The sequence below is a fragment of the Cryptomeria japonica genome, chromosome 2 (assembly GCF_030272615.1).
Source record: "Cryptomeria japonica chromosome 2, Sugi_1.0, whole genome shotgun sequence".
NCBI lineage: Eukaryota > Viridiplantae > Streptophyta > Pinopsida > Cupressales > Cupressaceae > Cryptomeria > Cryptomeria japonica.
In genome coordinates, this window is record NC_081406.1 from 558,670,777 (window position 1) to 558,697,978 (window position 27,202).

At 36.9% G+C, this 27,202-nt stretch overlaps 1 protein-coding gene across 2 annotated transcripts in view; it reads left to right on the forward strand.

Moving 5' to 3' along the window:
* The window catches only part of LOC131038042 (nicastrin), a 160,143-nt gene that overhangs the window by 64,595 nt on the left and 68,346 nt on the right, over positions 1-27,202 (forward strand). For both annotated transcript variants that reach the window (XM_057970325.2, XM_057970324.2), the window contains 2 exons: positions 24,323-24,442; positions 24,649-24,720. In XM_057970325.2, the coding sequence (XP_057826308.2) occupies positions 24,323-24,442; positions 24,649-24,720 (192 nt within the window). The remainder of the gene's footprint in view (positions 1-24,322; positions 24,443-24,648; positions 24,721-27,202) is intronic.

Sequence of the window (27,202 nt, forward strand, 5' to 3'; positions counted from 1 at the left end):
GATTCGGTAACTTAGCAAAAAGGGAGTAGATTTATCCGGTGTTAGAGCAGATTTTGAAGGGTTTTGATTTCCAGGTCTGAGAATAATATTGGATGCTGCAATTTTGTGACTACTGGCAATCTCTCCAGGCTGTACCAGATTTTAGTGAAGGTGTCATTCCTCCTGGCTAGACGCTCTTGTGTATAGGGTGATTTTGACTTAGGGAGCTGGAAAAATTCCAATAAATATATTGGAGGAGTCTCTTGCATTTTATTAGTCATTCATAGCAATTTGGAGCGAAGACAGTCAGTTCATGTGGAGAATCAAATTATTTTGTACTGCTGCTATCTATCTCCAGGTTCATTATATTGCATGTGCTCTGCATTAGGAGTTATAGTAACTACTTGCTCTTGTAATCAGAATTATGTATGCATGTATCCCAGGTGTGTAAATGACAGCATTGTTTACTCTCATATCAGCTTCCTAGTTTGTATGTGAAGTGTTTGTGTTAATGACTATTTGCTGTAGATGCACATTAGTTTACATGCCAAGTGTTTGTAAAAATGCTACTTGGCTGTAGGTATGCATTTTACCTCAGGAACTCATGTATTTGCATTTGAAAAGAGTAAAAACAAGTGCATTTCATTCTCAGCTTATTGTTAGATCTTTTGACATTCATTTCAAAGCATTTGCATCATTTCTACTTGATTTTAAGAGCATACACAGCAAACTGAAATTCATATCAGCAAGCTACAACTTCGCATACAAAGTGTTTGACAAAATTACAAGGGCAGCAAGTGAATGGTTTTGAGTCAGATTTGGTTAGGCTCCTTACATGAACCAAACAAAATAGCCTTGGGAAAATGATGTTTTAGTTGAAGAGGTACACAATATATTATATAACTCCTAAATTTGATCTTTGAATTTGAACCAAGAGTTCTGATACAACTGATAAAAAAGCCTATAATTTCTAGAGGTAACTAGTAGTAGGAGATCAAGAAATAGAAGAGTAGAATATCATGTAAGAGATAATTTCATGCAGTGATAGTAAATCCTTAGATTTGCTTATATACTACTTAAAGTTGGGAGGGATGGATCACCACATCACATATCCTAGTAAAAAGGGAACATCTATTTGAAAATGTGGAAATAAAAGAAGATAATTATAGTGGTGGCATGGTTTTCTTGAGAAAAAATCAATGTAAGTCACACACTACTCTCAAAACTTGTAGTGACACCATAAATGGTCACTTTTAGGGACTTGCAATGAGTTAACACAGTGAATACAACATGGAACATGCTATAGGTGCAAGGTTTAGTGTCAATACCAACTAATGGCACATTCTTAGTTAGTTGTTTGGTTTTGTTATGCTAGTATGATAAAACAAATTTTGGGGTTGGTTTTTTTCATATACATATTTGTAGCCTAAAATAGGAATTAAGTTCAAAATACTACTTGACATGCATATAATAAACAAGCCAAGCATAAACATTAAAATTTCTACTTTGATGTCAGTTTATCAAACTTGAAGGTCATGATAGATATTCATTGTTCAATATTAAAATAATAAAATCAGCAATCAATGGGAGAGTATCATCATTGCCATCATCAGTGACATGAGATGTAGGTAGATTAGAAGAACCACAAGGGGTGCAATTGACACTGTATTAAAAGCATGCTGGCTATTTGAGTTCTAAAAATGAAGATGGGTCTTCATAAACCACAAGAAATGCCATTGGCACTTTCATTAAAAGTATGTTGGCTTTTTGAGTTATAAAAAAATGAAGGTTGTTGGGCAGTGGAAGCATCCAAATCAGCTACCTTTAGCTTACTAACCCACAACTTTGTTGCACCTTCCTTGTAGCTATTTTGTTTGTGCAAAAGAAGACGGAGGTTGGAATGCATGTAAACTAGCTCCTTTACCTATTTTGGTGCCTATCAATTGTCCTAAAATGAAGATGAGCTAGCAACCTATTTAGATAAAGTTAGAAATTTAGAGTTATAACATTTTAAATGAAACTTCAAATTGAAAAAAAATAAAAAAAATGAAAAGAAATTCAAATTTAGAGAGTTTTACATAAAAAAAAAAACACGTAAAAATTTGATTGCAAGATGTTGTAGGTGTTAGAACCTAACCATGGAGATACCACCGATTGTGAGAATTCTTCTAAATTTCTAATAGTTTTCATGGATAGTGGAAATACTTTGACCATTGGAGTGTACAAAATCAACAAGCTTATTTGTAACAACATCTTTTGAATCAAGATCAAGGAAGAGCCTAGCAAATACTAGCTTGTCCTCTTCATTGACTTTCACATCTTTGTATAATGCAACCTTCCTTAGGAAAGAAAGGATCTTGGTGCTATAATATTACAGAGTCAGTGCAAAGCAAATAAGATGTAGTAGTGTGGTCATTTTGCTCAATTGCTCAACAAGAATTGTGTGCATCTGTTTGAAGAAAGTTTCTTTAGGATCTTACCCTTTTTCATTTATGATGGTCTTCATCTTCTCAAACGATCTAGTTTCAGGATCTATGTGATGATCATTCTTGCCAATCCACCTTCAGTATGCAATCAACAGAAATTAGACGGTTTCTTGAGTTCCCAACAGTTCTTGATGCTTCAATTTCCTTTCCAAATCAACCAAAATCAACCCACTTACATCTTTTGGTGTTTGGGGCTCTTAAAGGTGTCACCCCAAACAAACACAACCTCCTCCAATCGTTTTTCAAACTGAACGGACCGTTGGAGAATCATAACTTACAAAAAAGTGCAAAATTGTCATGACAACAAATTGACAATATGACAATTTTTGCATTATTCAACCAACTTAGACTCCTGACTATCATAGTCCCCCAAAATGATTACATTTGATTCTAAAACATAAAAAATGACTCAAATAAACCTTTGGCCACTTGATCCCTCAATTTATACCATTGTGACCCTAATTGACTCAATTTGCTCTACAAGACCCTAGGTGACAATTTGACCCATACATGGACAAACTTGTCACACACCTAGGACAGTGAAATACAAAAAGGACCCATAGGGTCTTATTACATTCATCTTAGACTAATAGAAAATCATCTTGTCTTTGGCTCATTCCTTCATAGGTAGGTGCTCCTGCACCATACTCCTCGGGTGAAATTTGTCTCAAGTCCTCTTAGAGACCAACTTGTGCAAATCACCACCCTGCTTTTTGATATCTTCCTCCAGCATCCATGTAGCTTCTAAGTCAGGAAGGCCTTTCCATTTAACCAAGTGCTCAAAATAAGTCTTGTGCCTTGTCTTCTTGGCTTCCCTGCTATCCAAGATGCACTCCATCTTAGGCAGCTCCTTAGGTGGTAAGTGCTTTATCCATTCTTCACTTTCCTGAACAGATTCACTTGCACTTTCCCCCGCAGTAGGACTCCTATACAATGTTAGATCAGAAACATTAAATATAGGTGAAATAGCAATATCACCAGGGAGTTCAATTTTGTAAGTATTAGGACCATATTTATCCAAAATTTTACAAGGTCCAATCCTTCTTATCATCAACTTGCTATGGCTTCCCTTGGGTAACCTGTCCTTGCTAAGATGAACCATGACCATGTCACCTGCTTGGTACTGCACATCTCTCCTTCTCTAATCCACTCTTGCCTTAATCTTTTGACTGTGCTTGTGTAGGGTATCTCTGACTTGTTGGTGCACCTCTTTCATAGCCTCTGCAAATTCATCAGCATGTCCACTCCTCTTGTCCAACCCCTAAACATCTCTCAATTCAAAAACTCTTCTTGGATGACTACCATACACAATCTCAAAAGGACTCAGACCCGTACTTCTGTTTGTTGAATCATTATAGGCATAATTTGCTTGAGGTATCACCACATCCCAACTACTTCCATGCTCCTTTGTCAAGCATCTAAGAAGATTTCCCAAGGACCTATTCACAACCTTAGTTTGGCCATCAGTCTGAGGGTGATAGGCTAAGCTAAAAGACAAATTTGTACCCAACCTTTTCCACAAGGTTCTCCAAAAATGCCCTACAAACTTGCTGTCCCTGTCAGATACAATACTCAAAGGCAACCCATGGATTCTAACAATCTCTTTGAAAAACAATCCTGCAATATAGCTAGCATCATTGGTGGTTTAACAAGGAATAAAGTGAGCCATCTTGCTGAACTTGTCTACCACAACAAACACACTGTCATGACCTGTCTTTGTCCTGGGTAATCCCATCACAAAGTCCATACTCAAACTTTCCCATGGTCTATTTGGTGTAGGCAAAGGTTGGTACAGCCCTGCATTGGTTGAGACTCCTTTTGCTCTCTAACACACAGTACAACTCTCCACAAACTTTCTGATATCAGTTTGCATCCTTGGCCAAAAGTAAAATCTCTTAACTAGGTCCAAGGTCTTATTTAGTCCAAAGTGACCTCCTAAACCACCACATGTTTCTCCTTCACTACATTATCCCTCATTGAACACCTCGGGATACATAATTGACACCCCTTGAACAAAAGACCATCCTGCAAGGTGTAGTCAGAAAATTCTCCACGAAAAGCATTTGCAAACTCACAACATACCTTATATACCTCCTTGAAATCTTGGTCTTCTTTATACAATCCTTTGAGTGCTTCAATACCCATGCTCTGCAACTGCATTGCTTGCATTGTCAACACCCTCCTACTTAGAGCATCTTTAACCTTATTGGCTACCCCTTTCTTATGCTTGATGATGAAGGTGTATGCTTGAAGACTTTCAACCCATTTTATATGCCTATGACTGAGCTTCTCCTGTCCATTCAAAAAACTAAGAGCATGATTGTCAGTATACACAATAAATTCCTTAGGAAGCAAGTAATGCCTCCACTTTTTTAGAGCTTGTACCATGGCATACAACTCTAAATCATATGAGGAATACTTCCTCTTTGCTTCATTTAGTTTTTCACTAAAAAAGGCCACCGGTCTCCCCTCTTGGCTCAATACTGCTCCTATAGCCAACCCACTTGCATCACATTCAATGGTGAAGACCTTACTGAAATCAGGTAATACTAGGATTGGGTACTTGGCAACTTGATGTTTTAAACACTCAAAACTCTTATCTGCTTCTTTGGTCCACACAAACTTCACCTTACTACCACCCTTGATGGTTTCCAACATAGGTGCACAAATATCACTATAATTCCTAATGAATTTCCTATAAAATGTTGCCAAACCATGAAAACTTCTTACCTCTCCTGCTGTCTTAGGTGTAGGCCAGTTCAAAATAGCCTCTACCTTGGAAGAATCCATCTTCAAGTCACCCTTAGAGATGACAAAGCCTAGGTAAACCAATTCCTGCTTCATGAAGTCACACTTTTCTAAATTTATCATCAACTTCTGTTCCTGCAGCCGCTTCAAGACTATCTCCAAGTGTTTCAAGTGCTCCTCCTTGCTCTTACTGAACACCAATATGTCATCAAGGTAGACTAGTACAAATTTCCCTATAAACTCCTGCAACACTTCATTCATTAGTCTCATAAAGGTGCTAGGGGAATTTGAAAGCCCAAAAGGCATCACAAGCCACTCATACAACCCTTCATCGGTTTTAAATGTAGTCTACCACTCATCCCCCTCTCTTATCGTTATTTGATGGTACCCACTCTTGAGGTCAATCTTGGAGAAATAGGTAGCTCCCCCCAAATAATCCTTTAGATCCTCTATCCTAGGAATAGGAAACCTATACTTGATGGTTATCCTATTGATAGCCCTAGAATCAGTGGAAAGCCTCCATTTCCTATCCTTCTTTGGGGCTAAAACAGTAGGTACTGCACATGGGCTAAGGCTCTTTCTCACCAACCCTTTATCTAGGAGCTCTTGAATTTGCCTAGCTATCTCTTCATTCTGCTGTGGGGTCATTTTATATGCTGCCTTGTTAGGGAGTACCACTCCTGGTATGAGGTCAATCTGATGACTAATATCTCTGATAGGTGGCAGGGAATCAAGTATGTCTTCTGTAACCACTCCTTTGTACCTCTCTAGCAGCCCCCTGACCTCCTTAGGTCCTACCTCACTCACACCCTTCTTCCTTTCTTCCTTGGGCTTCACAATCAAAGCAAAACCTACCCCACCTTCCTTCTGTAGTGTATCAAGGAATTCTTTTTCTCCCACCATCATCACACTAGATCCTACATGCTGTGGGTCCCCTTCTACTACTGACTGTATTCTGAAAGTCACACCATCCTTTTGGAAAGAGTAAACATTCTTTTCTCCATCATGATGAGCCTTTCTGTCAAACTGCCATGGTCTTCCAAGCAAAAGATGGCAAGCATCCATTGGAAGGATGTCACACAAAATTTTATCCTTATACCCCCAATACTGAACTCTACCCATGCTTGTTCTGTACACAGGAGAGTCAATTGACCGTACGGAAGGCAAGGAGCGTACGGAGTGGAGGGCCGTACGGTGGAGGTTGTGTTGCCGTACGACAGGATAAGCGTACGGTACATGACAGTTCTCTTGAGTGCTCTGACATAGTATCAGAGCAAGCAATTCTGCATCCCCTTCTCGATTGAGAGTTTTTACCAATTTGTGTTTGAGGTCCTCGACTACTTTCATCTGCAAGTGAAGTCCGGTTTGTTTGACTTATGAGGAACTTGTTTGGCCATAGTCGGCTCTAGTAGCTGGGCCATATTGTTTCTTTAATAGCTATTTGTTGATGCATATTCTCCTTGTAGGTGTTGAGTTGTTTTGATGGTGGACGTTTTCGGACAATGCATTTGGTAGTTTGATCAACAATTTTTTATTTACTTTTGGTGGAGTTTTTTAATTCCAACTAGAGGTTGTGGCTTCTATGTTTGCCAGGCTTGTGCTTTGTCTTTGAGCATTGCTGGCCGTTTTGATTTGAGATTCGAGTAACTCATTGATGTAGGTAGTTTATTGCACTTTAGCACAAAATTTTGTTGGGTTTTTTTACATTGACGACCCACTTAGATTGCTTGGTGCTCTGTACATAGTCGGCCTTCAAACCTTTTTTTGTGGCACATTTGCTACGAGGACTCCCTTTTGGGTTTTGGCATTTCACAAGCTTTTATTTGTTGGAAAGGTTTTCTACTATGTGGATTTGGTGGCGCCTTCACTAGAGCCCGAGCTTTTGTTTGGTGCTATGTTTTGGCAAACAACTTTGTAGCCTATGGGACAACCCTCTTCATTGATCGATATCCTTTTCTTTGGCCTATTTGGTTGGTCAGATTTGTTGGCTTGATCGTGGCCTAACTCTCTATTGGTTGCAATGTTTTGGCTAATTGGCAGGTTTCATGCTTTGCCTTGTACCTGTTTGGCTGCAGACTTAAGTGCTAGTGGTTGGGTTGCTTTCTTTTGGTAGGCATGTATTCATAATTCTTGATTCCTATACATGGTCGACCTTCAAACTTATTTGCAACATGTTTTAATAAGCTGTTTGATCGGGCTTTGATTAGTTTGATTGGCGGATTTTCACCTCTTGTGGTTAGCCTCATACTTAAATGGCTGCGTATGGTGTTGTGGGGGCCTACGTTGTTCATGAAAATCGGCTAGACAATTTAAACCTTGCAACAACGTTTCCATTTTGTTTGATAGGCAGCTTTGGTGGCCTGCATGGCTTTGTGTAATTACTTGGCGATTTCTACCCAACGTTGGTGGAGGTTTATTGTTTTGGTGTAATTTCGATTTGGCTGAGCTTTTCTTTCGATCTCCCAATGTGTGGCGGTTATTCTATTGCCTAGTCTGAGAGGCACCTTCATTTCCCTTTGGCCATTATTGGCATATGTTTGGTTGGTGCATCATTTTATTATTGGCAGCGCTTCATCATCCTTGGCGTGTGTGATTGTGGCTGGACACTTTTATTAATTGGCAAATTTTACTCTTTGCTTGTATATCTATTGTTTTACAGATCCATTTGTTGCAAAGGTCTGCATTTTTTTGAGTTATTCGATTGGCACTCACACTCCCTTAGCCGACTTTTTTCTTCTGTTGGCATTTTATCAGTGGATTCGTGTTGTTGGGTGGTAGTGATAGCATTGGGGAATTATCCCACATTCATTGGGAAACTACCCCTAAATCTTTTTATTAGCTCAATGGTGTGATTGTATTACGAGTTACTCACACTCCCTTAGCCGACTTTTTTCTTCTGTTGGCATTTTATCAGTGGATTCGTGTTGTTGGGTGGTAGTGATAGCATTGGGGAATTATCCCACATTCATTGGGAAACTACCCCTAAATCTTTTTATTAGCTCAATGGTGCGATTGTATTACGAGTTGCGAGGTGATGGCTTATGTATGCATGCAATTGGTGGTCTATCCACTTGGTTTTCTTGGAGCTCGCATTCTCACTATGGGGGGGTGGCGATGGAAACTCGCCACCAATTGTCTTTTGCTCATTGTCGCTTGGGTAGTGCCATTGCCCTCGATGACCCTTTTATTGTAATTTGCTGAGTTGCGGTCACATGGGTGACCGAACCCTATCTCTTGAGTACTTAAGGGGGGTTGGCCCTTTTTTTACCACTTTTGGGCTCCATATAGGCAATTTTATGCAGCTGGCCATAACTTGGCATATGGCGTCAGTTTTTGGCAAATGAGATATCTTTGGAAAGGTAGTTCCATGCACTTTCCAGTGGTGCAGGTATTTTTTTGTTTTCTTTGCCGTTGGTGCATTTTGTAGCCTGTTGAAGTCAGAAGTGTGTTTTGGGCTCCCAAGCTCAAAATTTTTGACCAATTTCTCCATTTCTTGCGATTCTCGCGGCATTGGAAAGATCTTTCAAAGCACTTTTAGTCTATCCATGCAGTTTTTCCATATTTTGCCCTAGGTACAATTGATTCAAGATTTTGAGTTTTAATACTTTGGTTAATTGATTGGTTGGTGTGGCACTTGGGAATGTTTTTTTTGTGTGGGATAACTTCTTTTTGGCTGCATCATATGTCTATACAACTTTTTTGCCCTTTTGGATCATTTGAGCATCTTTTGTAGATGCGTTGTGATACAATGCCACATCTTGTTCATGTATTTTGGGGATTTTGCAAAAATGTTGTGCCATATTATTGTACTCGCACTGCATTATAAAGTGCCACTGGGGGTTGTGTAGGGCCTTCGTTATTCGCCAATCACAACTTTGTCAAGTGAGTGTCCCTCCACGACAACACTAGGATCTCTAGCATCTTGCCTCATGTGTGTGTGCAGTCTTGGTGCACACCCTTTTTTTAGTTGCAAGTACTCTATCTTGGTCACTTCAGATGTTGTATTATCTCCTTCATGCATTGCTTTGTGAGACATTGTTTCAATGGACTTGTCATGACTCTCCCTAGTGAGCATTATGTGGGGTATTACACTGTTCGTGCTAATGCTTCCTTTGTTTCGTTTGGAGCGAGTTATGAGACACTATGTATTCCTTTTTTGTGGAGGCAACTTTCTATCCTTAGTTGATCATGGTTGTTCAGACTACTGTACTTGTATTTTCAACTTTATTGGTTGAGCAGTGATGGTGAGATCACTCATGCAATTTTATTGGTTGAGTAGTGTCATTGTGGTCACTCGTGTAGATTTATATGCCATCTGTAATTTCGATAGTTTGAGTAGTGTTATTTGGGGAACTCATGCAGATTGTTTCTTGATCTTGATCATCTTTTTCCAAAAGAGGTTCTTTAGTTACAACACCATATGTCCTCTTTCAACAGTTGTTTGTAGCTTCTTTGTGCTTCAATGATGTTCTTCATGTTCTCTTTTTTGGAGAGGAGTTTTCTCCCATAGGGTTTTTCTTTGTTTGTGAGAGATTGCATTGTATTTTAGTTTTATATGGGTACATAACATGGTTTAGTTGTTGGGACCCATATTGCATCTCATTTTGCATAATAGTTTCACTCTCTAAGTTGCACTTAAGGGGGGGCGTTGGTATGAAAGTGGTTTTATTCCACACATTTACTTAAGTTTACTTAGGTAACCAACATATCACTTTATAAGATATAAGTTGCACGTTATTTAATAATGTTTTAGTGCATTTAATATTTTCAGTTGGTATTTTTTTTTTTCCTCATCACACCTTCGCTATATATACGAGGTGTTTGTACATTTGTAATCATCTCAATTCAGTTATTCACATTTGGTGAAATAGCATTGTAAGTGTTGATTGTCTTTGCATTGCGAAGGTTTCTATTGGTTTGTAGGTTGTTCTCTTGGGTTCTCTAACAAAATCTACTCATGGAACCAAGGATAGGGACTAACACATATATCCAAGGTCATACAAAAAGTCTGGTGAGGGTCAAACACTTGCATTCAATACCAACTTCTGTGATTGGGGACAAACACATCCAATCTCTATTACTCAACAAATGTGATCGGGAACAAACACTGTCAATCACAAATAACCAACAATTGTGATTGGGGACAAATACATCCAATCACATACAAATTCTTGATTTTTTTTAGAAAATGTATTCCTTTGCACTATTCTCGTGTGGAGGATCTTTGGTAGCAACTTCAAAAAGACATTCTTCATAATTGTTTGCAACCATTGCCTTATTTGTATTTAGCTTGCCATCAAGGAGATCCTTGGCATGTTGAACTGAGTTCACAATGATGTGCCCCTTTTTCTTGCAATTGTATTGCACAATTTTCTCCTTAGAGAATTGATTGCCCTTTGAAGTAGAAGAATTGGATTTAGAGGAGAGAGTATCCTTGTTTTTGACAAGCATTATAGTTTCCCCTCTAATTGAGTCAATTTTCTTGGATCTTTCTTTAATCAAGGTACAAATTATATCTTCTAGAGTAACATCTACTTTGTTCAATGTGAACACAATATTACCACAGCTAGAAGGCATGCTATTCAACAAAATAGCTTTTGCATCATCATCATCTACTTTGGCTTTTCCCCCAGATAGTTGATTCATTAGAGAACAAAACTTATTGATGTGTTGGACAATATTGTCGCTTTTCATCATTTTTTAGTCCAAAAAACTTTTGCTTTAGGCCCATCTTTGCACTTGATGCTTGTGATTCAAATAAAGCACTGAGATCATCCCATACTTGCTTTGAGGTCTTCGATAAGTCAATGTGGTGGAGGAATGCATTTGAAAGTATAAGACCAATCAAAGCTATTGCTCTTTGATCTTTTGTAGTCCATTTTGTGATTCCATGAGCATTAGTTGGCTTTGATGTAGCTCCACTCACATCTCATAGATCCTTTTCAATAAGGATCAACTATAGCCTGACTTGCTTTGTGTGAAAGCCTTGACCTTCAAATTTGTTAATCAATGTGCTATTTTTCTCTATATTAAAAGCACTTGACCCCCCCTTAATCAGAACAATGTCAAAGGTGTCGGTTTCCATCGACAATTCACCTCGAAATGATCAACACTTTCACAAATTTACATACATATTAATAAACTAAATTCACTCTAATTAATATTTTTATAATATAAAAAATAACATTAACTTCCCTTTTTTCTAATCTAATTTGTAAGAGAAGAAGATCATGGCAGTATGAGATTTGATCCTTCCAAGGTCTATTGCTTAAATACAAAGACCTTGACTTGGTTAAGATGCTGTCCTTGCTACTGCCACTAGAGGATCTGCACGTGAACTTGTGGAACTGGACATCACTAGTGAATCTACGTATGGAACTGGGTGAAGGGATGCTAAAATGTATCTTCCATTTTGTATGTGCTTCAACTCTGATACTCACTTGTCTTGACACATTTGAGACCATATAATCACATCTTGGTAATCTTCATATCAATGGACCATCTATCTTAATTATCTTTAAGGCATAGGAATCACTATCAAAAACTGCTATTTACAGCTTCATTAACAAAGTCTTGCAGATGGGGTACATTGGCGGATGTTGTGACATAGTTGTTGATGAGATCTTGAGATGGGATGCAAAAAGTCTTTATATTGAAGCCTGACTTCACTAATCGGTCCTCAATTAATATTCAGATCAAGGATGGAAATAGAACCTTTTGTGTTACAATGAGACATACTCCATCTAATCCAATACTAGTAGAATCAACAAAGAGAGGGTTGTTATAATGGTCACAAGAAAAAATAATGTGAAGTGAGATATAGGTAATAGAAATTGTTGATGAAATATAGCCCACTTGCTAGTGTCAATACCAGAAATTTCAGTACAATATTTCAAACAAAATCTCCTTATACAAAGTCATTTCCGAGAGTCTCCCCTTCCACTGAAGAAGGAAAACAATTTCTCAGCTTTCTAGTAGATCGAAGACTAAACCATTTCAAAACTATTCAAGGAAACAAAACTCCTAGGAACATAATTGTTAGACACCATGATTCTCTATTTGCAGACTAAAATTAGTCAGCCAAGAAAAAATACTTTGATACTGTATAAGAATTTTTAAGTACACAAATAATACTATATTTCTTCTTCTTCGTTCAAAATAATATTACAAATTTATAGGACTTTCATCTTCTATATTGTAGGAGAATTGTAATATCTCCTGTAACCACTCCTCCATTTATATGAGCTGTTTTACTTTTATCAACTCATAATACAAACAAGCACACAACAAATAATTATTATATGACAAACTAACAAACTCTATGGGAATGATGTAATTTTCTTAACAAATACCACGTAAATGGTCTTTTACTTGACTGCATGAGCTTGTATATTTGACACCATGCCGAGTGCAAACCCAAATATATCCAGCACTACTGGGAACTTGTTGTATCATGTCAACATACTTCCACAATAGTGAATTTGGGTTTGTTTTAAAGCAGGGTTGGCCCACAAAGATAGAATTGGTTGCTATTGTAATCCTTATAGCAACACGTTTGGAAAAGAATACATACCAAACAACTGAAAAAAAAAATATTCTAATTCGTTTATTGATTTTTTGAATGTATACAAATGTAAAAGAAAACAAGAGAGTTCGTCCAAGGTTCTTCCTCCATACTTGGCAACAAATGGGTTCTTGCACGTGTAGGAATAGGAATCCAACCATTTTTGAAGTTTCAATTATCAGTTTACCTAAGTTATTGTTCCTAGTATTGGTTTGGGTTAGGGGTTTGGTTTGTGGGTTTGGTCAAAATTTTTTTAGGGGGTTGGGTTTGTCCATACAGAAACATATAAAAATCAGAAATAAATACATATTTGCAGTAGTAATTAAGTTCAAAATGCTACATAGCATCATATAATAAACAAAATCATCATAAAAATAAAAAATATTGCAATGTCAATTAGTCAAACTTGAATGTCATGATATACATTAAAATTAAAAAATAATTATGTCCAGTGTCAACAATCAACCATCAATGTCATATGGGTCTTCAAAAATATCATCATCACCATCAATATTGGATGATGTGGGTACTGATATATTAGAAAAACTAGCATTGGCACTCTCATGCTCACTAACTAGCTCGTCTTCAACATCACATGCAACAAGGTGGGAAGTGTAAGCATCCAAGTGAGTATGCTTCGCCTTGTTCTGCACTTCCTTGTAGCCAGTTTGTTTGTGAAAGGAGATGCAAGCTCGAATGCGCACACAATAAGTCCTTTGTCTTTTTCTTAGTGTAGTTGATTGCACTTTATTGACTGGACGAAGTAGTATGTGCACCAATTCTTCTTAGATGCAAATAAACTAGCAACCTATTGACACAAAATTAGAGAATTAAGAGCTATACAATTAAAAAATTTAAATTATAAATGATATTAAAAGAAATAAAAGATTTTCTTAACAAATCTTACTTGCAATAAAATTTTGATCACAAGAGGTTGTTCGTGTGTGAATGATAGGCCATGGAAGCACCACTAATAGTGAACACTAAACTTGTTACAAAGAGCATTAGTACTAAATTCATTGGAGCGTACAAAATCCATGAACTCAAGCCTAACCGCATCTTGCATGTTAGGATCAATGAAGAGTCTACGAAGTGATGCCTTGTACCATCAGCCAATTTCAGCAATTCTATAAGGGGAACACTATAATATTTGGTACTCAATGCAAAGGCAAAAAGATGTAGTGGGGTGGTCATTTTGTTCCATCTCTCTTTAATAATTTTGTGTATCTATTTGAAGAAAGTTTCTTTAGGATCTTGCTCTTTTTCACTTATGATGGTCATCATCTTCACAATCATTGAATCAATGCCATTATATATCTCTCCCAAACAAGGTCTATCCATGTTGGTATAATGGATTATATTCAATATGCGCTCGACGAAACCAAGGAGATATTTAACATGATCCCACCAAATTGTTGGCAATATGTGTTGTCGTTTGTTAATGGGCAGTTGTTGTGTGGTCATTGATGTTGTTGTGTTGTCATGGTTTGTTGAGGAAGATGCTATATAGTGCTAATGGTTGATGTTTGTAGTTGCCTTGGGTTGTGGATGTCCACCTTTCTTGGTGTCATATGTTTACATTGAGTATGATGTGTTGATGGTAATGATGATAGTATAATAATGATAAGTTATGGATTTATAGCATGATGATGATGGTTAGAATGTGTTTTTCCTTGGCCCTAACACTGTTGTTCAAGCTAGTATTGTTTCCGAAATGTTTGGAGTATGATGAGATGTGATATGTAGGAAAGAGTATTTAAAGTCTGTCTGGATGAATGCTTCGCATTTCTCTGCAGTTGAGGATTTGGTCTTGCGGATTTGAACATAATATTTATGTTTTGTGGACATTGCATTGCTATCTTCTCAAGTTTTTGGTGTTGTAGCTGAAGTGGCTAGTGATTGTTGTTTGTTGACAGTTTGGCTATCTGTCAGAAGTGGATTTGATTGGTCCGGAAAATGCTTCGCAATACTCTGCATTGATGTTTCAAGTGCTTCGACTTGGAGGACATGCTTGTAATGTTTGTGCATTGTCTCAGTTCCAGTTTCAGGTGTTGAGGTGTTCTGTAAGAAGATTTATTAATGTTCTGTTCAAGATTGTGTTTCTTGACATTTTGGCAATGAAGCGTTTGGTATTTGTTTGTGTTGCGCCAACATGTATAGATGTGACAATGAGAAATAAGTATTTGAGAATGTTGTTGGATGTCCTAGGAATGTCCTCATGTACTCCACATGGTGTTGGATGATCAGTTTGGTGCTGAAATGTGTCTAATGTTGTCTTTTTGGGTAATTGCTTTGGTTTGGCCGACAAGGTTTTGTTTTCCAGCTTGTGCTATGATGTTCTGTTCAGGATTGTGTTTCTTGACATTTTGGCAATGAAGCGTTTGGTATTTGTTTGTATTGCGCCAACGTGTATAGATGTGGCAATGAGAAATAAGTATTTGAAAATGTTGTTGGTTGTTATAGGAATGTCCTCATGTGCTCCACATGGTGTTGGATGATCAGTTTGGTGTTGAAATGTGTCTAATGTTGTCTTTTTGGGTAATTGCTTTGGTTTGGCCAACAAGGTTTTGTTTTCCAGCTTGTGCTATGATCTTAATGATATGTGCCGACTTTGGAGAGCGTGTTAAGTTGTATTTGGGTCCCACCCTTGGCATGTAGGAATTTGTATAAGTTATTTCATCTGGATGATATGTTTTTGGGTTGACTGGTTATGTGCTACATTGTTTATCTACACATTACCTTGTTGCCAACCTTGGATGATGTGTACCAGCATGTGTATTATTTGGAGTTACTTAAAGAAGTGTAATACAATGTTTTAGGTCCTCTCTATCTCTTGGATTGGACCACATTCACCACAATTGTGTTTGGTGGCCAACTTAATTGGACTTATGCTTGTCCCCAGTTTTGGCCGACCTAATTGCGGTTTTGAGATGTAAAGGTTGGTATATATAGAAAATCAATCAATATGGGTGGTGTGGGGTATGATGTGTGTCATTGTGATGTGAGTATGTTATTCAGAATATGTGTGAGTGTGCTTTTCATGATCATATCATTTGCAAAGTTTTGGGATGTGAAGACAGTGGATATGTGGTGGTGATTGTTGTTGGAGTTGGTTGCTTGTAATAGTGGTTCAAGTACAACTTCATATTTGGAGAAGACTTTATCTTGCTGATTGAAATGTTGTGATATAGTATCTTGTGCTGGAGAAGTGATCTTCAGTCTGCAAGTCTTTGTACCTTGCCTTGGAGTAGTGAGTTTCAGTCTGCAAGTCCTTATGTATCTTGCCCTAGAGCAGTGAGCTTCAACCTGCAAGTCCTTTTAGGTGGCAGTGAAAGTGCCTCCTGAACTTTCAAAATTCATCTCAAGAAATTTGTGTTGGAGGCAAAACGAGTCTCAAGAACCTATGTGAAAATGAAAATTAAAAAACTAAAACTAAAATTAAAAGATTTACTAAAGTAAAACTAACTTATTAAAATAAATCTTATTGCTTTACCTACCTACAATGACTACGATTTCAAGAATGTTTTGTATGTGCCTTGTAACATATGGTGTTTTCTGATAAACATTTCAATTTCTTTGGCCTTGACAGACACTTGTTTGATCCAATCAATTTTGGTGCCATTTTTTTGTAGCATAAAATTGAGGGAGTGGATAGCACAAGGTTTCCAAAAGATGTTTGAATAACACTCCTCAAATAATGAACTAATTTCTCTACAATTTATGGCATTGTTTGTGATGAGTATGACTTGAATAACGTTTTAAGACTAAACTTCCTCAATGGCTATCATGATAATGTGAGTAATAAATATACCACCCTTCACCTCCCCTTCACAATTCACTACTTTAAAAAAATTGTCCTTTAGGGGACACTACAATAACATTGATCAAATGCCAATTTCTTGCATCCTTCCATCTATTGGAAACAATGGACACCCTTGTCTAGGCCCATGAATCCCTTATGGGCTTCAGTGATTCCCCTATAGACTTCACCTCTTTTTCCAATAAGATGCTACACACTTTCTCAAAACTTGGGCCCTTGTACCTTTTTGGAGCTCCATTAATTGCTTTCACCATTTGTTGCCAATATGTAGTGAACAACATTGAAAGCCAGCCCATTTGCATAGAGCCATCTCGTAATGTGTTGATCGACAATCTCTTGATACTCATTTTGAAATGCCATTTCCAACGATTCCTTTGATCTCGTGTAAAGATTGTAAGTTGTTCTTTAGGTGTGGCAAAAAATGAGCGTCTCTTTAAATGTTGAAGATAAGAAGGCAGTGGAGGGGGGTTTCTCTCTTTGAGATCCTTTCTTTAACAAAGGATGAGTTAATATTTGGTTTGTTGCTTGGTTTGCTTTTTCCTGCTCATTAATATATGCTATGATTTGCTATTGTGGAATGGGTACATTATTTTTCTTAAGCTAGATTTGATGCCCAGTATAGGGATGTGGCATAAATGGGCTTTCACTGGATTGTATGAGCTTGAATACTTGAGACCACACCCATTGCAAATCTAAATATAACCCCTACCATTTGGAAGTTTCTATACCATATCAACATGTTTTTGAAGGGGAGAATTTGGGCCTATTTTGAAGCAGGGTTGTCCCATGGAGCTAGAATTTGTTGTCATTGTAATCCTGATGACAAGTTCAATAAACAACACCTTGGGAATAAATGAAAACAAAAAAAGAATATATACAACATAACTTATTTAAAAAAATTAAGGATGTGCCAGAGATTCATATAAGAATGAAAACAAAATGTCAAAACAAAAGAATTGAGTTCTTTTTTTAAAAAAAATGTACAAAATAATCTCAAAAAACTTGAAAAAAACCTACCTCTTTTACAAAAGTCTTCATGTTTGATCTCCTTTGCAACAAATGGACTCTTGCACAATGCATATGAATAGCAAACCAATCACTTTGGAACCTTCATCAATCAATCTTCAATCGTATTCGTGTAATGGCAAGCAAGAATGAAAGTTCAACAAGGATGAATGATATTTTTGTTTTGCATTCACAATAAGGGAGATCACTTTGTTTTTGGCTTCAAAATGTTTTGGAATCCATGTTTTAGCATTAGGGAGGGAGTTTCTAGGCATTTAGTCAAAGTCAAATGTGAAATTAGAATTAAAAAAAAAAAAAAAAACTCAAAAAACTTGACTGGTTAGTCATGCCAGGACTGGCTGGGCGTGAAATTTGTCTTGCGTTTTCCCAAATTCGTCCTGGATGGACCTACATTGCAGGAGCAGAACTTTGGATAGCCTCCCTTACGTATCAAATTCAGATTCATATCTAGGCAGGTCCAGGGGGTTGAACTTGTAAAATAGTACAGATCTAATTTGTGCAATGACAAGCAAGAATGAAAGTTTAATAAGTGTATTTGGTTTGTGTTTTTTGTTTGAAAATGAGGTAAAATGAGTTTGCTTTCATGTTTCCAGGTGATTTGAGGTCAATTTTCGGGTTAGAGTTATTTTAAAGGTTGGATAGTTAACTTCAGTCCTATATGAGATTCTATTAGCTGAAATGAAGCATTAGCAATAGCCCAATTGTTAAGCTACCATAAAAAGGCTCAATTAAAAAAAATAAAAAATAAATAAGCAGGAAATTAGAAAAAAGAAAATAAATTTAGCAAATCAAAAAATTTGTCTAGGACTCGAGTTTATTATTTACCTTGAGTACATCAGTCAGTTAAGGATCTTGTTTGCATTTGAGTTAGTATGATCTAAAGAATGTTATTATCAAAAAGGGATTATATAGGCTCTCATCTGGCTTCATTCAGTGAAGGATCCAAATTTATATTTGAGAATTTGGAAATTGAAATATTGGGTAAGCTATTTTTTTTTTCTGATTGCCTGGACACAATTTTCTCTCTTTAGCATGTGCATCTTGGGGGAATGAAGTGGGTGAAATTTGTGCACATCATGACATAAAAAATGTATTTGTCAGAAAGGGACATAACAGTACCAAATTTTGTATACTAAATTAGACAGAGTTCTTTGTTGCTACAGATTAAAGATAACTACTTGTTGGATAAAAGTATTGAGTAGCTAATGCATTTTTCACATTACCCAAACCCAGTATTCCATCTCTTTAGCATGTGCATCTTTGGGGGATTAAAGCAAAATTTTTCACACCATAACAGAAAAAATGTAGTTATAAAAAGGGGACATAACACAATTGAAAATTTTGCATCCTACATTAGAGGATTTTCTTTCTGACTTCACTAAGTTAAGGATCACATCTACATTTGAGAAAGTATAACATGAAGATTGTATTCATTGACAAGGAACATAACACAATTGCAAATTTTGCATACTGAATTCTGATTTTAGTAAGGTAAGGATCCAAATGTACAGTTGATTATTTACAAGTTAAAAGCATTGAGTAGTTAATTTATTTTTCATATTGCCTGAACAAAATTACTTCTAAAAGCTACATGTAGCATGACTTGGCACAGATTCCTGCAGCTAAATAGAATTCAAGCGATTGTTATTTCAAGGGTAGTATCTTCTCAAAGCTTTTTTAATCACCATTGTGTGCTTAAGCTTGTCAACTCACGAGAGTAAATATGAAAAAGGGACACCATTTCTCGTAACAAGAACATGAAGACAGTGTTGGAAATACACATGGTTATCATTAGTGCTTATTATGGAAATAGTTAGTCCTACTCATGCTCCACATGAAGGGAAGCTGAGACAATATCAACAAACTACTCTCAACTCTCACAATGCTTCCAAGATGAGCTTCACATTTTTCTTTTTTACATTAAACTTTCTAACTAATTCCACAATAGTCAATTGAGCTGGCAAAGTCTTACTATTTATTGCAACCATTAGGCCTTTGCACCATATTTTGGTGATACCAGAAATGTTTTTACTTTATTGCCATAGATATTGTTGTGAGGTATTCACACATCGCCCCATCACAAATGGGGACCCCCACTTTTTTTTGCTTTCTAGGTTAGTCGTCTTAGCTTAGTTGTTAGTTGATGTTGAGTCTTAGCTATTGGCCTTTGCATTAGGGAGGTATAGGCGCTTAAAATGACTAGGAGTCAGATGAATAGCCTTGTGTGAAATGTGAAATGAGTAAGTTTGTAGGGTTTGGGTCCAGCTAAAAGGTCTAAAGAAGTTGCTAGTAGCGACAATCTAAGAGTTCAAGGTTGTAGGTAAGCTCCAATTGTTTTAGCTATCTTTAGTCTAAGTTGTTTCCAAGAGTCTTCATCTCACATGTTTGAAGGGAGAGAATGGATCAAGGTGACATGCAAATGAGCAATTTTAAGATGTCAAATCACCTTAGTCTCCAAGCCTCAAAACCACACTTCATGTTGAGTGATAGATGAGCGAATTTTTTCCTCGAGTGCATTGTTTGAGAATAGGTGTAAGTATGAGTTTGAGCGTTTGAATGAATTACTCCAAGGATTGAATTCTTGTGCAATGTAATGATTGAAAAGCTCATTTGTAATCCGCCTCATCTCTAAGTCTTCTCTAGTTTTTTTAACTTCATGACTAGACAACTTGAAGCGAACTTCATGAGTGAGAGATTTGGAGCGAATTTCATGTTTGAAAGGTATGGAGCGAACTTCATGAATGAGGAGATTGGAGCGAATTTCACTATTCAAGCATTCATGAATGAGGTTGGCAATAAAGGAATGAAGTGAAGGATTCAAGAACACTTACTTCGTGATCAAACACTCAGGAGTGAACTTCATGAGTTGCACTTTTGGAGCGAATTTCCTACTTCATGAGTTGCACATTTGGAGCGAACTTCATGAGTTGGGGTATTGGAGTGAATTTCACCTTCAAGGCTTCACAAGCGAAATGGAAGATAAAGAGATGAAGGAAATTTGGAATCACTCACTTCATGTTCAAGCATTCACAGGCGAACTTCAGGAGTTAGCATCTTGGAGCGAACTTCATGAGTTAGACTTTTGAAGCGAACTTCATGAGTTGCCATATTGGAGCGAACTTCATGACTTCATGTTTTGGAGCGAACTTCATGAGTTGCCATCTTGGAGCGAACTTCATGACTTGCCGCCTTGGAGCGAATTTCATCAATGAGCATACATAAGCAAGCCTACATGAGCGAAGTGGAAAGAGAAATGAAATATGTTTGATAGTAATCGCCTTGAATGGATTCAATGCCAAGCGAACTTCATGAGTTGCCATCTTGGAGCGTATTTCATGAGTTAGACTTTTGGAGCGAAATTCATGAATAGGGAGATTGAAGCGAACTACATCTTCAAGCCTTCATGAGTGAAGTTGGGAATAAAGGAATGAAGCAAATTTGAGAACATGAACTTCATGAATTCAACCTTTGTAGCGAACTTCATGAATTGCACTTTTGGAGCGAATTTCCTACTTCATGGGTTCACATTTTGGAGCAAATTTCCTACTTCACGAGTTGAGCTTTTAGAGCGAATTTCATACTTAATGAGTCGAGCTTTTGGAGCGAATTTCCTACTTCATGAGTTGAGCTTTTGGAGCGAATTTCATACTTCACGAGTTGCAAGTTTGGAGTGAACTTCATGAGCTCACATTTTGGAGTGAATTTCCTACTTCATGACTTCATGTTTTGGAGCGAACTTCATGACTCCATGATTAGGAGCGAACTTCATGTTTGGAAGAGTTGATCAAGCTGAGTGAGCAAGGTGATTGAAATAAGACTTCATGTGCACACCCCTTAGAGCGGATTTCAAATGCACTTCATGAGCTGAATAATTGGAGCAAATTTCCTACTTCATGAGTTCAACAATTGGAGCGAATTTCCTACTTCATGAGTTCAACAATTGGAGCAAATTTCCTACTTCATGACTTCACCTTTTGGAGCGAACGTTACAAAATGAACATAAATCAATGAAATGGAGCGAACTTTATATAAAATGCACTTCATGAGTAAGAGAAATGGAGCGAAATTCATGACCAAAGGTAGAAGAGCGAATTCATGTGTGTTTGTACTTCATGAGTTGAGAAACAAGAGCAAACTTCATAAGTTCAAGGTTTGGAGCGAACTTCAGGAGTTGGAAGATTGGAGCGAATTTCATAAATTGAGAACTTAATAAGCAAGGTGATTGAAACAAGCTTCACGTGCACACCATCTAGAGCAATCTTCATCTTCAAACATACATAAGCGAATCGGAACTTCATGTTCAAACCTACATGAGAAAATCTCAACTTCATCATGCATGAGCGAATTTCATATTGAATTCCACAAACTCAAAGAGTGAACTTCATAAATAAACAGAGGGGAGCAAACTTTCATGTTCTAAGCTGCAAAAGCGAATTTCAAGAATGAAAGTAAGTTCAAAGGCAAGACGAGAGGCCACTTAATGAACATCAAGGGTGGAATAAACTTCAAGAACTCCTCTCCAAAGAGCGGAAAAACAACTTCAAGTGTCACTTCATGAGGGCAAATTCTCTTTATATGCTCTTATTAAACCTATATATCAAGTGTATTTGATACTTGCTTGTTTGTTTTGCAGGAAATGGAGAAAGAAATAAGGAGATCACACAAGAAGCATTCACTTACACAAAGACATGATCTACAACATCAACGACATGAAGGGAGTCACAAGAGAAGGAATTCTGAAGGAGAAAGGCAGTGGTGACATTAGGAGTTCATTCCAAGGCAACATCAATACTTGAAAACTAAGATTTATACCTTGCACTTCCATGATCAAGGCATTCGAGAGGACAATTTCAAAAGAGTTAATCAAAGTTAGAAGATCATCGTCATCATCGCTGAAGCTGAATAATGTTGAGTATCAAGAGATATTCCTTCATGATGATCTATCAAACCTACAAAGTGCAAGTTGAAGTGGCATCCTAGTCATCATCCCAGTCACCACTCACCAATCAGGGAAGATCTACCTCAACATGTCTTGATTCAATGTACCTGACTCACCAGTGATGGCACAAACTCCAAGGCACCTACCTTGTTATCTATTAGTTATGCCAAAGTGTTGTAATCATTTCATTGGCCAAATTGAGTTTGTTGTAATGAACCCTAATTTAGGGTTTTCATTGTAAAATCTTGGCCGTTGATGGAAATTCAATCCGGGCCATTCATTGTAAATGAGCTCTCTATAAAAGCTCAAGCTCTTCATTTGTAAAGGATAATAGTTAATAGGGCCAAAATAGTTAGCTAATAGTTAATAGCAATAGAAGAATAGATAGTTTTGAAGAAAAGAATAGTAATTAGAGTAGAGTAGGAGCAGAAGGCAGAAATTGTTGCCTAAGTTGTAAATGAACTCCATTTTCATTGTAGTTATGGTGAAGTGTGTTGTTCTTTACAATGTGCATGGTTTCTTGTTGGATCTTCATGTTAGATGATAAATAAATTAGATTGAATGGAGGAATTTGTTGAATGTATTCAAGTTGAATCGGCCTAGTCCATACCACTAGCCTCTTACTGATTGTAAGTGTGCCTTTTGTGGTCAACTGGAATGATATGAGCTTAACTTCGAATCATTCTACATTCATTGGTTATGCATTAACTTGAATGGTGATCGATGTTTGATGGTATTAATTAGAATATCTTTGAAATATCCTTAGAAGATTGCACTGAGCTTGTGTCAAATTGTTCAAGTTGATGGTGAGACCTCGCTTAGTAGGATTCCATCTAATCATTCACTCATCTTCATACATTCTTAGGATTAGAATAGACTCTCTCAACCTCTCATCTTTTGCCATTTTTTTTAAACTCCAGCTAGTTTAGGATCAAAAGCATCACCATATTGTAACATTAGATGATCTAAGTTCCAACGAATCAAGCATTTAGGCATTCAAATGTAAGTCCCCTTGTGATTCCAGCATAATCACATCAACCAATGGAGCTTATCCACATGTAGTGACCCTACATTCATGAACCTTGGAGTCTTCTCAAGTGATCCTTAATCTAATCTTCAGCATTTGAGAGATTTTGTTCAAGAGAGGATAAGATACTCTTGGGTATTTTATTCTGTGTTCGCATGTGCATAAAAAACACATCAACAGATACCAGGAGATCTGGGGGTACTGGTATGGGGAGGGATACATCAATCAAATCAGGATATGTGGTGGGTGAATAAATAAGGAGGTGGCTATATTATTTATAAATGTTAGTAAAAATTGTGAGTGTGGGTATACTGATGTGGTCCATGTTCCTATGATGGGGCTTTGTGACAACTGTAACTGGCTGTGGAGATGTTCAGTGGCCATCCTATGTGATCATTTACCAAAAAGCCATCAATCTTGTTGGCCACAAATATGCTAGATGTGCACAATTTGCAGTGAACAATACTCAATGTATTTCATTTGTGAGTAGTGTATTGTTTTGAAATTTGAAACATGTATTAGAAGTTCATCTTTTGACATCTGAGTGAAAAGTAAAAATGTGGAATGCTTGATGTTGCTAAGATTATGGATGACAGCCTATTAGTTGAGCTGTGCTGTTGTTCCCACTGTTTACTGCAAATTGTTAGAACTTATAGACTGTTTATTGTGATAAATTTGTAGGGCGTGTTGCAGGACACTGATCGAGTTCTCTTGTTATTTCACTTTATTGCAGCTGGTTTTTTTGGTTGTCACGGGGGAAGCATGGGGTTATCTTGGGAGTCGACGATTTCTTGCTGAGCTTAACTCTAGTGGAGATTCAGTTAATGGGCTGAGCAGTGAATTAATTGAACAGGTATTAATCTTCTAACTGAACTATTATGCATGAGGCAGTCTTTTCTAGCTGTTTGAGGTATTCTTCAGTTTAGAATTTCAGCATCATTTCTCCCCACAAAGTTGAAGTAAAAAATTATTTAGACCAAGCATATCTGGTAATACTAATTTACAATAATTTACATGTTGCTGTCGTTTTGCATTAACAATGCTGTACCTCATGGATAGGTAGTGGAAGTCGGTTCTGTTGGCAAAGCTATGGTGAAGGGGATTCCTACATTCTTTGCTCATGATCAACAGGTCGGTTGTAATGACTTTTTAAAGTTGGAAATCTGTGAAGAGAAATGTTTGAAGGAACATTTACAAGGGGGACATCGGTATTTTTTTATATTTCAAGATTGTTAACTAATAATTATTTTTGAGTTCAAACTCTCTCATTTATTTTTATTGGTATTCAAATAGCCCTTGGAGAGCTTCCCTTCTGTTAAAAATAATGAAGAGTAGCAGATAGCCTTACCAATCAATGGAGAATTAAGATGAATGAGATAAAGAAATATGTGATTTATAAATAGAGCATGGCATTATGAACTTGTGGTTGAAAATAATTTTGGCTAAGACAGGAATGGGAAAAGCAAAAAGAATCTTGACTGGGAAGTGATTATTGGGATTGCCATGTATATATATTCAAAACAAGAAACAGCTAATGAATAATAACAGTTACATTGTTACTGATGAAGTGATACAATGTAATAGCAAATTAACAATAGCACTTAAAATACAAGTTTGTGTCTTCCATCTATTGCAATCTTCCAGCATTTTTTATTTCACTTTCTAACATACAACATGCTCTTATTTAGGGAGTAGACAGAATAAAAATAATGGCTTCAACCAATGTATTGAAATTTAAAATATAAAATTTGTCTCTTTTGCAATAACTAATACATCAAATGGTCAAATAGATGCCTCAGTTGAAAACTTGTCCCATATGCTTTATCTGGTACTTTTCTCCAAAGTATCAAATGAGTATATGCTTTCTTTCATGTTATCGAGATTGTGCTAGGTTCTAGCACAACTGTCTTTGCTGCGTTTTGAAATGGGCAGGTGGAGATTTTAGGTTCTCTGTTATAGATTGCATCATACACTTGGAGGGTCTTTCGTTAGAAATCTTGGAAATATATCTAAGTGTCCCCAAGAATCACATTTGTTAAATGGTTAGTGAATAGCAATGACAGATTCTGTTGAAGATACCAACCTTGCACCTTTGGCTTTTCCTGTTGCCCACTTCTCACATTACTTATCAGCAAGTTTTGTATTACTTTTGTATTAGAATATAGTTGTATTGTCATTTATGTCTAGACACCTATGTTAGGTCAGTTGAATTGATCTGGTTTTCTGATGGTTGATGTGTGGTTTGGGAGCCCCAGTCCTAGGGACCTAGGAATATTTTCTAAATAACTTTTCTATGTATATACTAAAAAACTAATTCTTTGAGTGAATAGAAATGCTCAACTCGGCAGGGATTTTAGCTCTACCAATACAAGTAAAATCATAGATTTAAAAATATGTGAGTTACTTGCAGACTTATGAGTACTTGTGAACAAAACAAGTACGGGGAGTTACTCTTAACAAAAATATGTCAACAAGCTTTGTGAGAGTACTCGTTGGAAAACTTGCGAGTGTTATTGAAAAACTCAGCTACCAGCGTAGAATGAATTATATTGTGAAAACAGCCCCAAGCTTCTTTTTTTTTTCAGCCAATTTATAATTATTTCGAGCAATTACCTATTTGATAGAATTTTGAAGTTGAAGCTTAATTTTTTTTTTGATGCTAGGGTTTCCAACTTTGCAGATGTAAATGGCATCCTTGGGTAACCATAGTTGCAGCAAGGTTGGGGAGCCCACTTGGAAGATTTGTACACTAGACTTTGAGGCAAGAATAGTAGTGCATAATTAAAGTGGCTTGAGGATGAGAGGAAACATCAATCATTTCAAATATTATCTTGCACGAGTTCCTTGTTGAGACATGTAGTGTAATTTAGTGGAGCTAGAGATTATATGAGATGATGGTTGTCCTTGCTATATATGAGAAGAAGAATTTAGAAAAGAAGATGATAATTGAGGCAATTGCACATGCAATGAATTCTCCTCTTGAATCAAAGACTGATGTAGTAGGTTCTTATCTTGGCCAATGGATGTGAGGCTTATCCACTATAGATAGTTCTAGCCATGCACAATCACAAGGGTTTTTTGTTCCTTAATGCTTTTGGAGCATAACCTTCACTTGAAGATGCTACTTAGAGTAGACAAAAATCATTGGTTGTTGTTGGAGAAGAGTTCAAGGCACCTATTTTGCATGATTTGAGTGGGCCTTTGTGCAAAATATTGAGGTCATAGTAGAAGATTAAAAGAGAATTTGGCACAAAAATGGTTGCAATATTTCTTATGATGGGTGGATAGATGGCAGGAACTACATGTTCCTTAATTTCCTATTGGTTTCAAGTAAATTGTTGATGTTCTTGAAATTGATTGATGTCTTCTATGAAGTGAAAAATGTTGAGTTGCATAAGATATTAGTGGAGCTGGTCATGGAAGGGGAATATCATCCAAGATGTGGACGACAATGCAACAATATATGTAATAGTAGGGAGATCTTTTGTGGAGAGATTGCCATAGTTTGGAGTACTTGTTCTGTCTATTGCATTGATATTTTACTTGAGGATATAGGAAAACTTTGATGGATGAAAACCATAGTTGAAGAGGCAAGAAACATTACCATGTACAT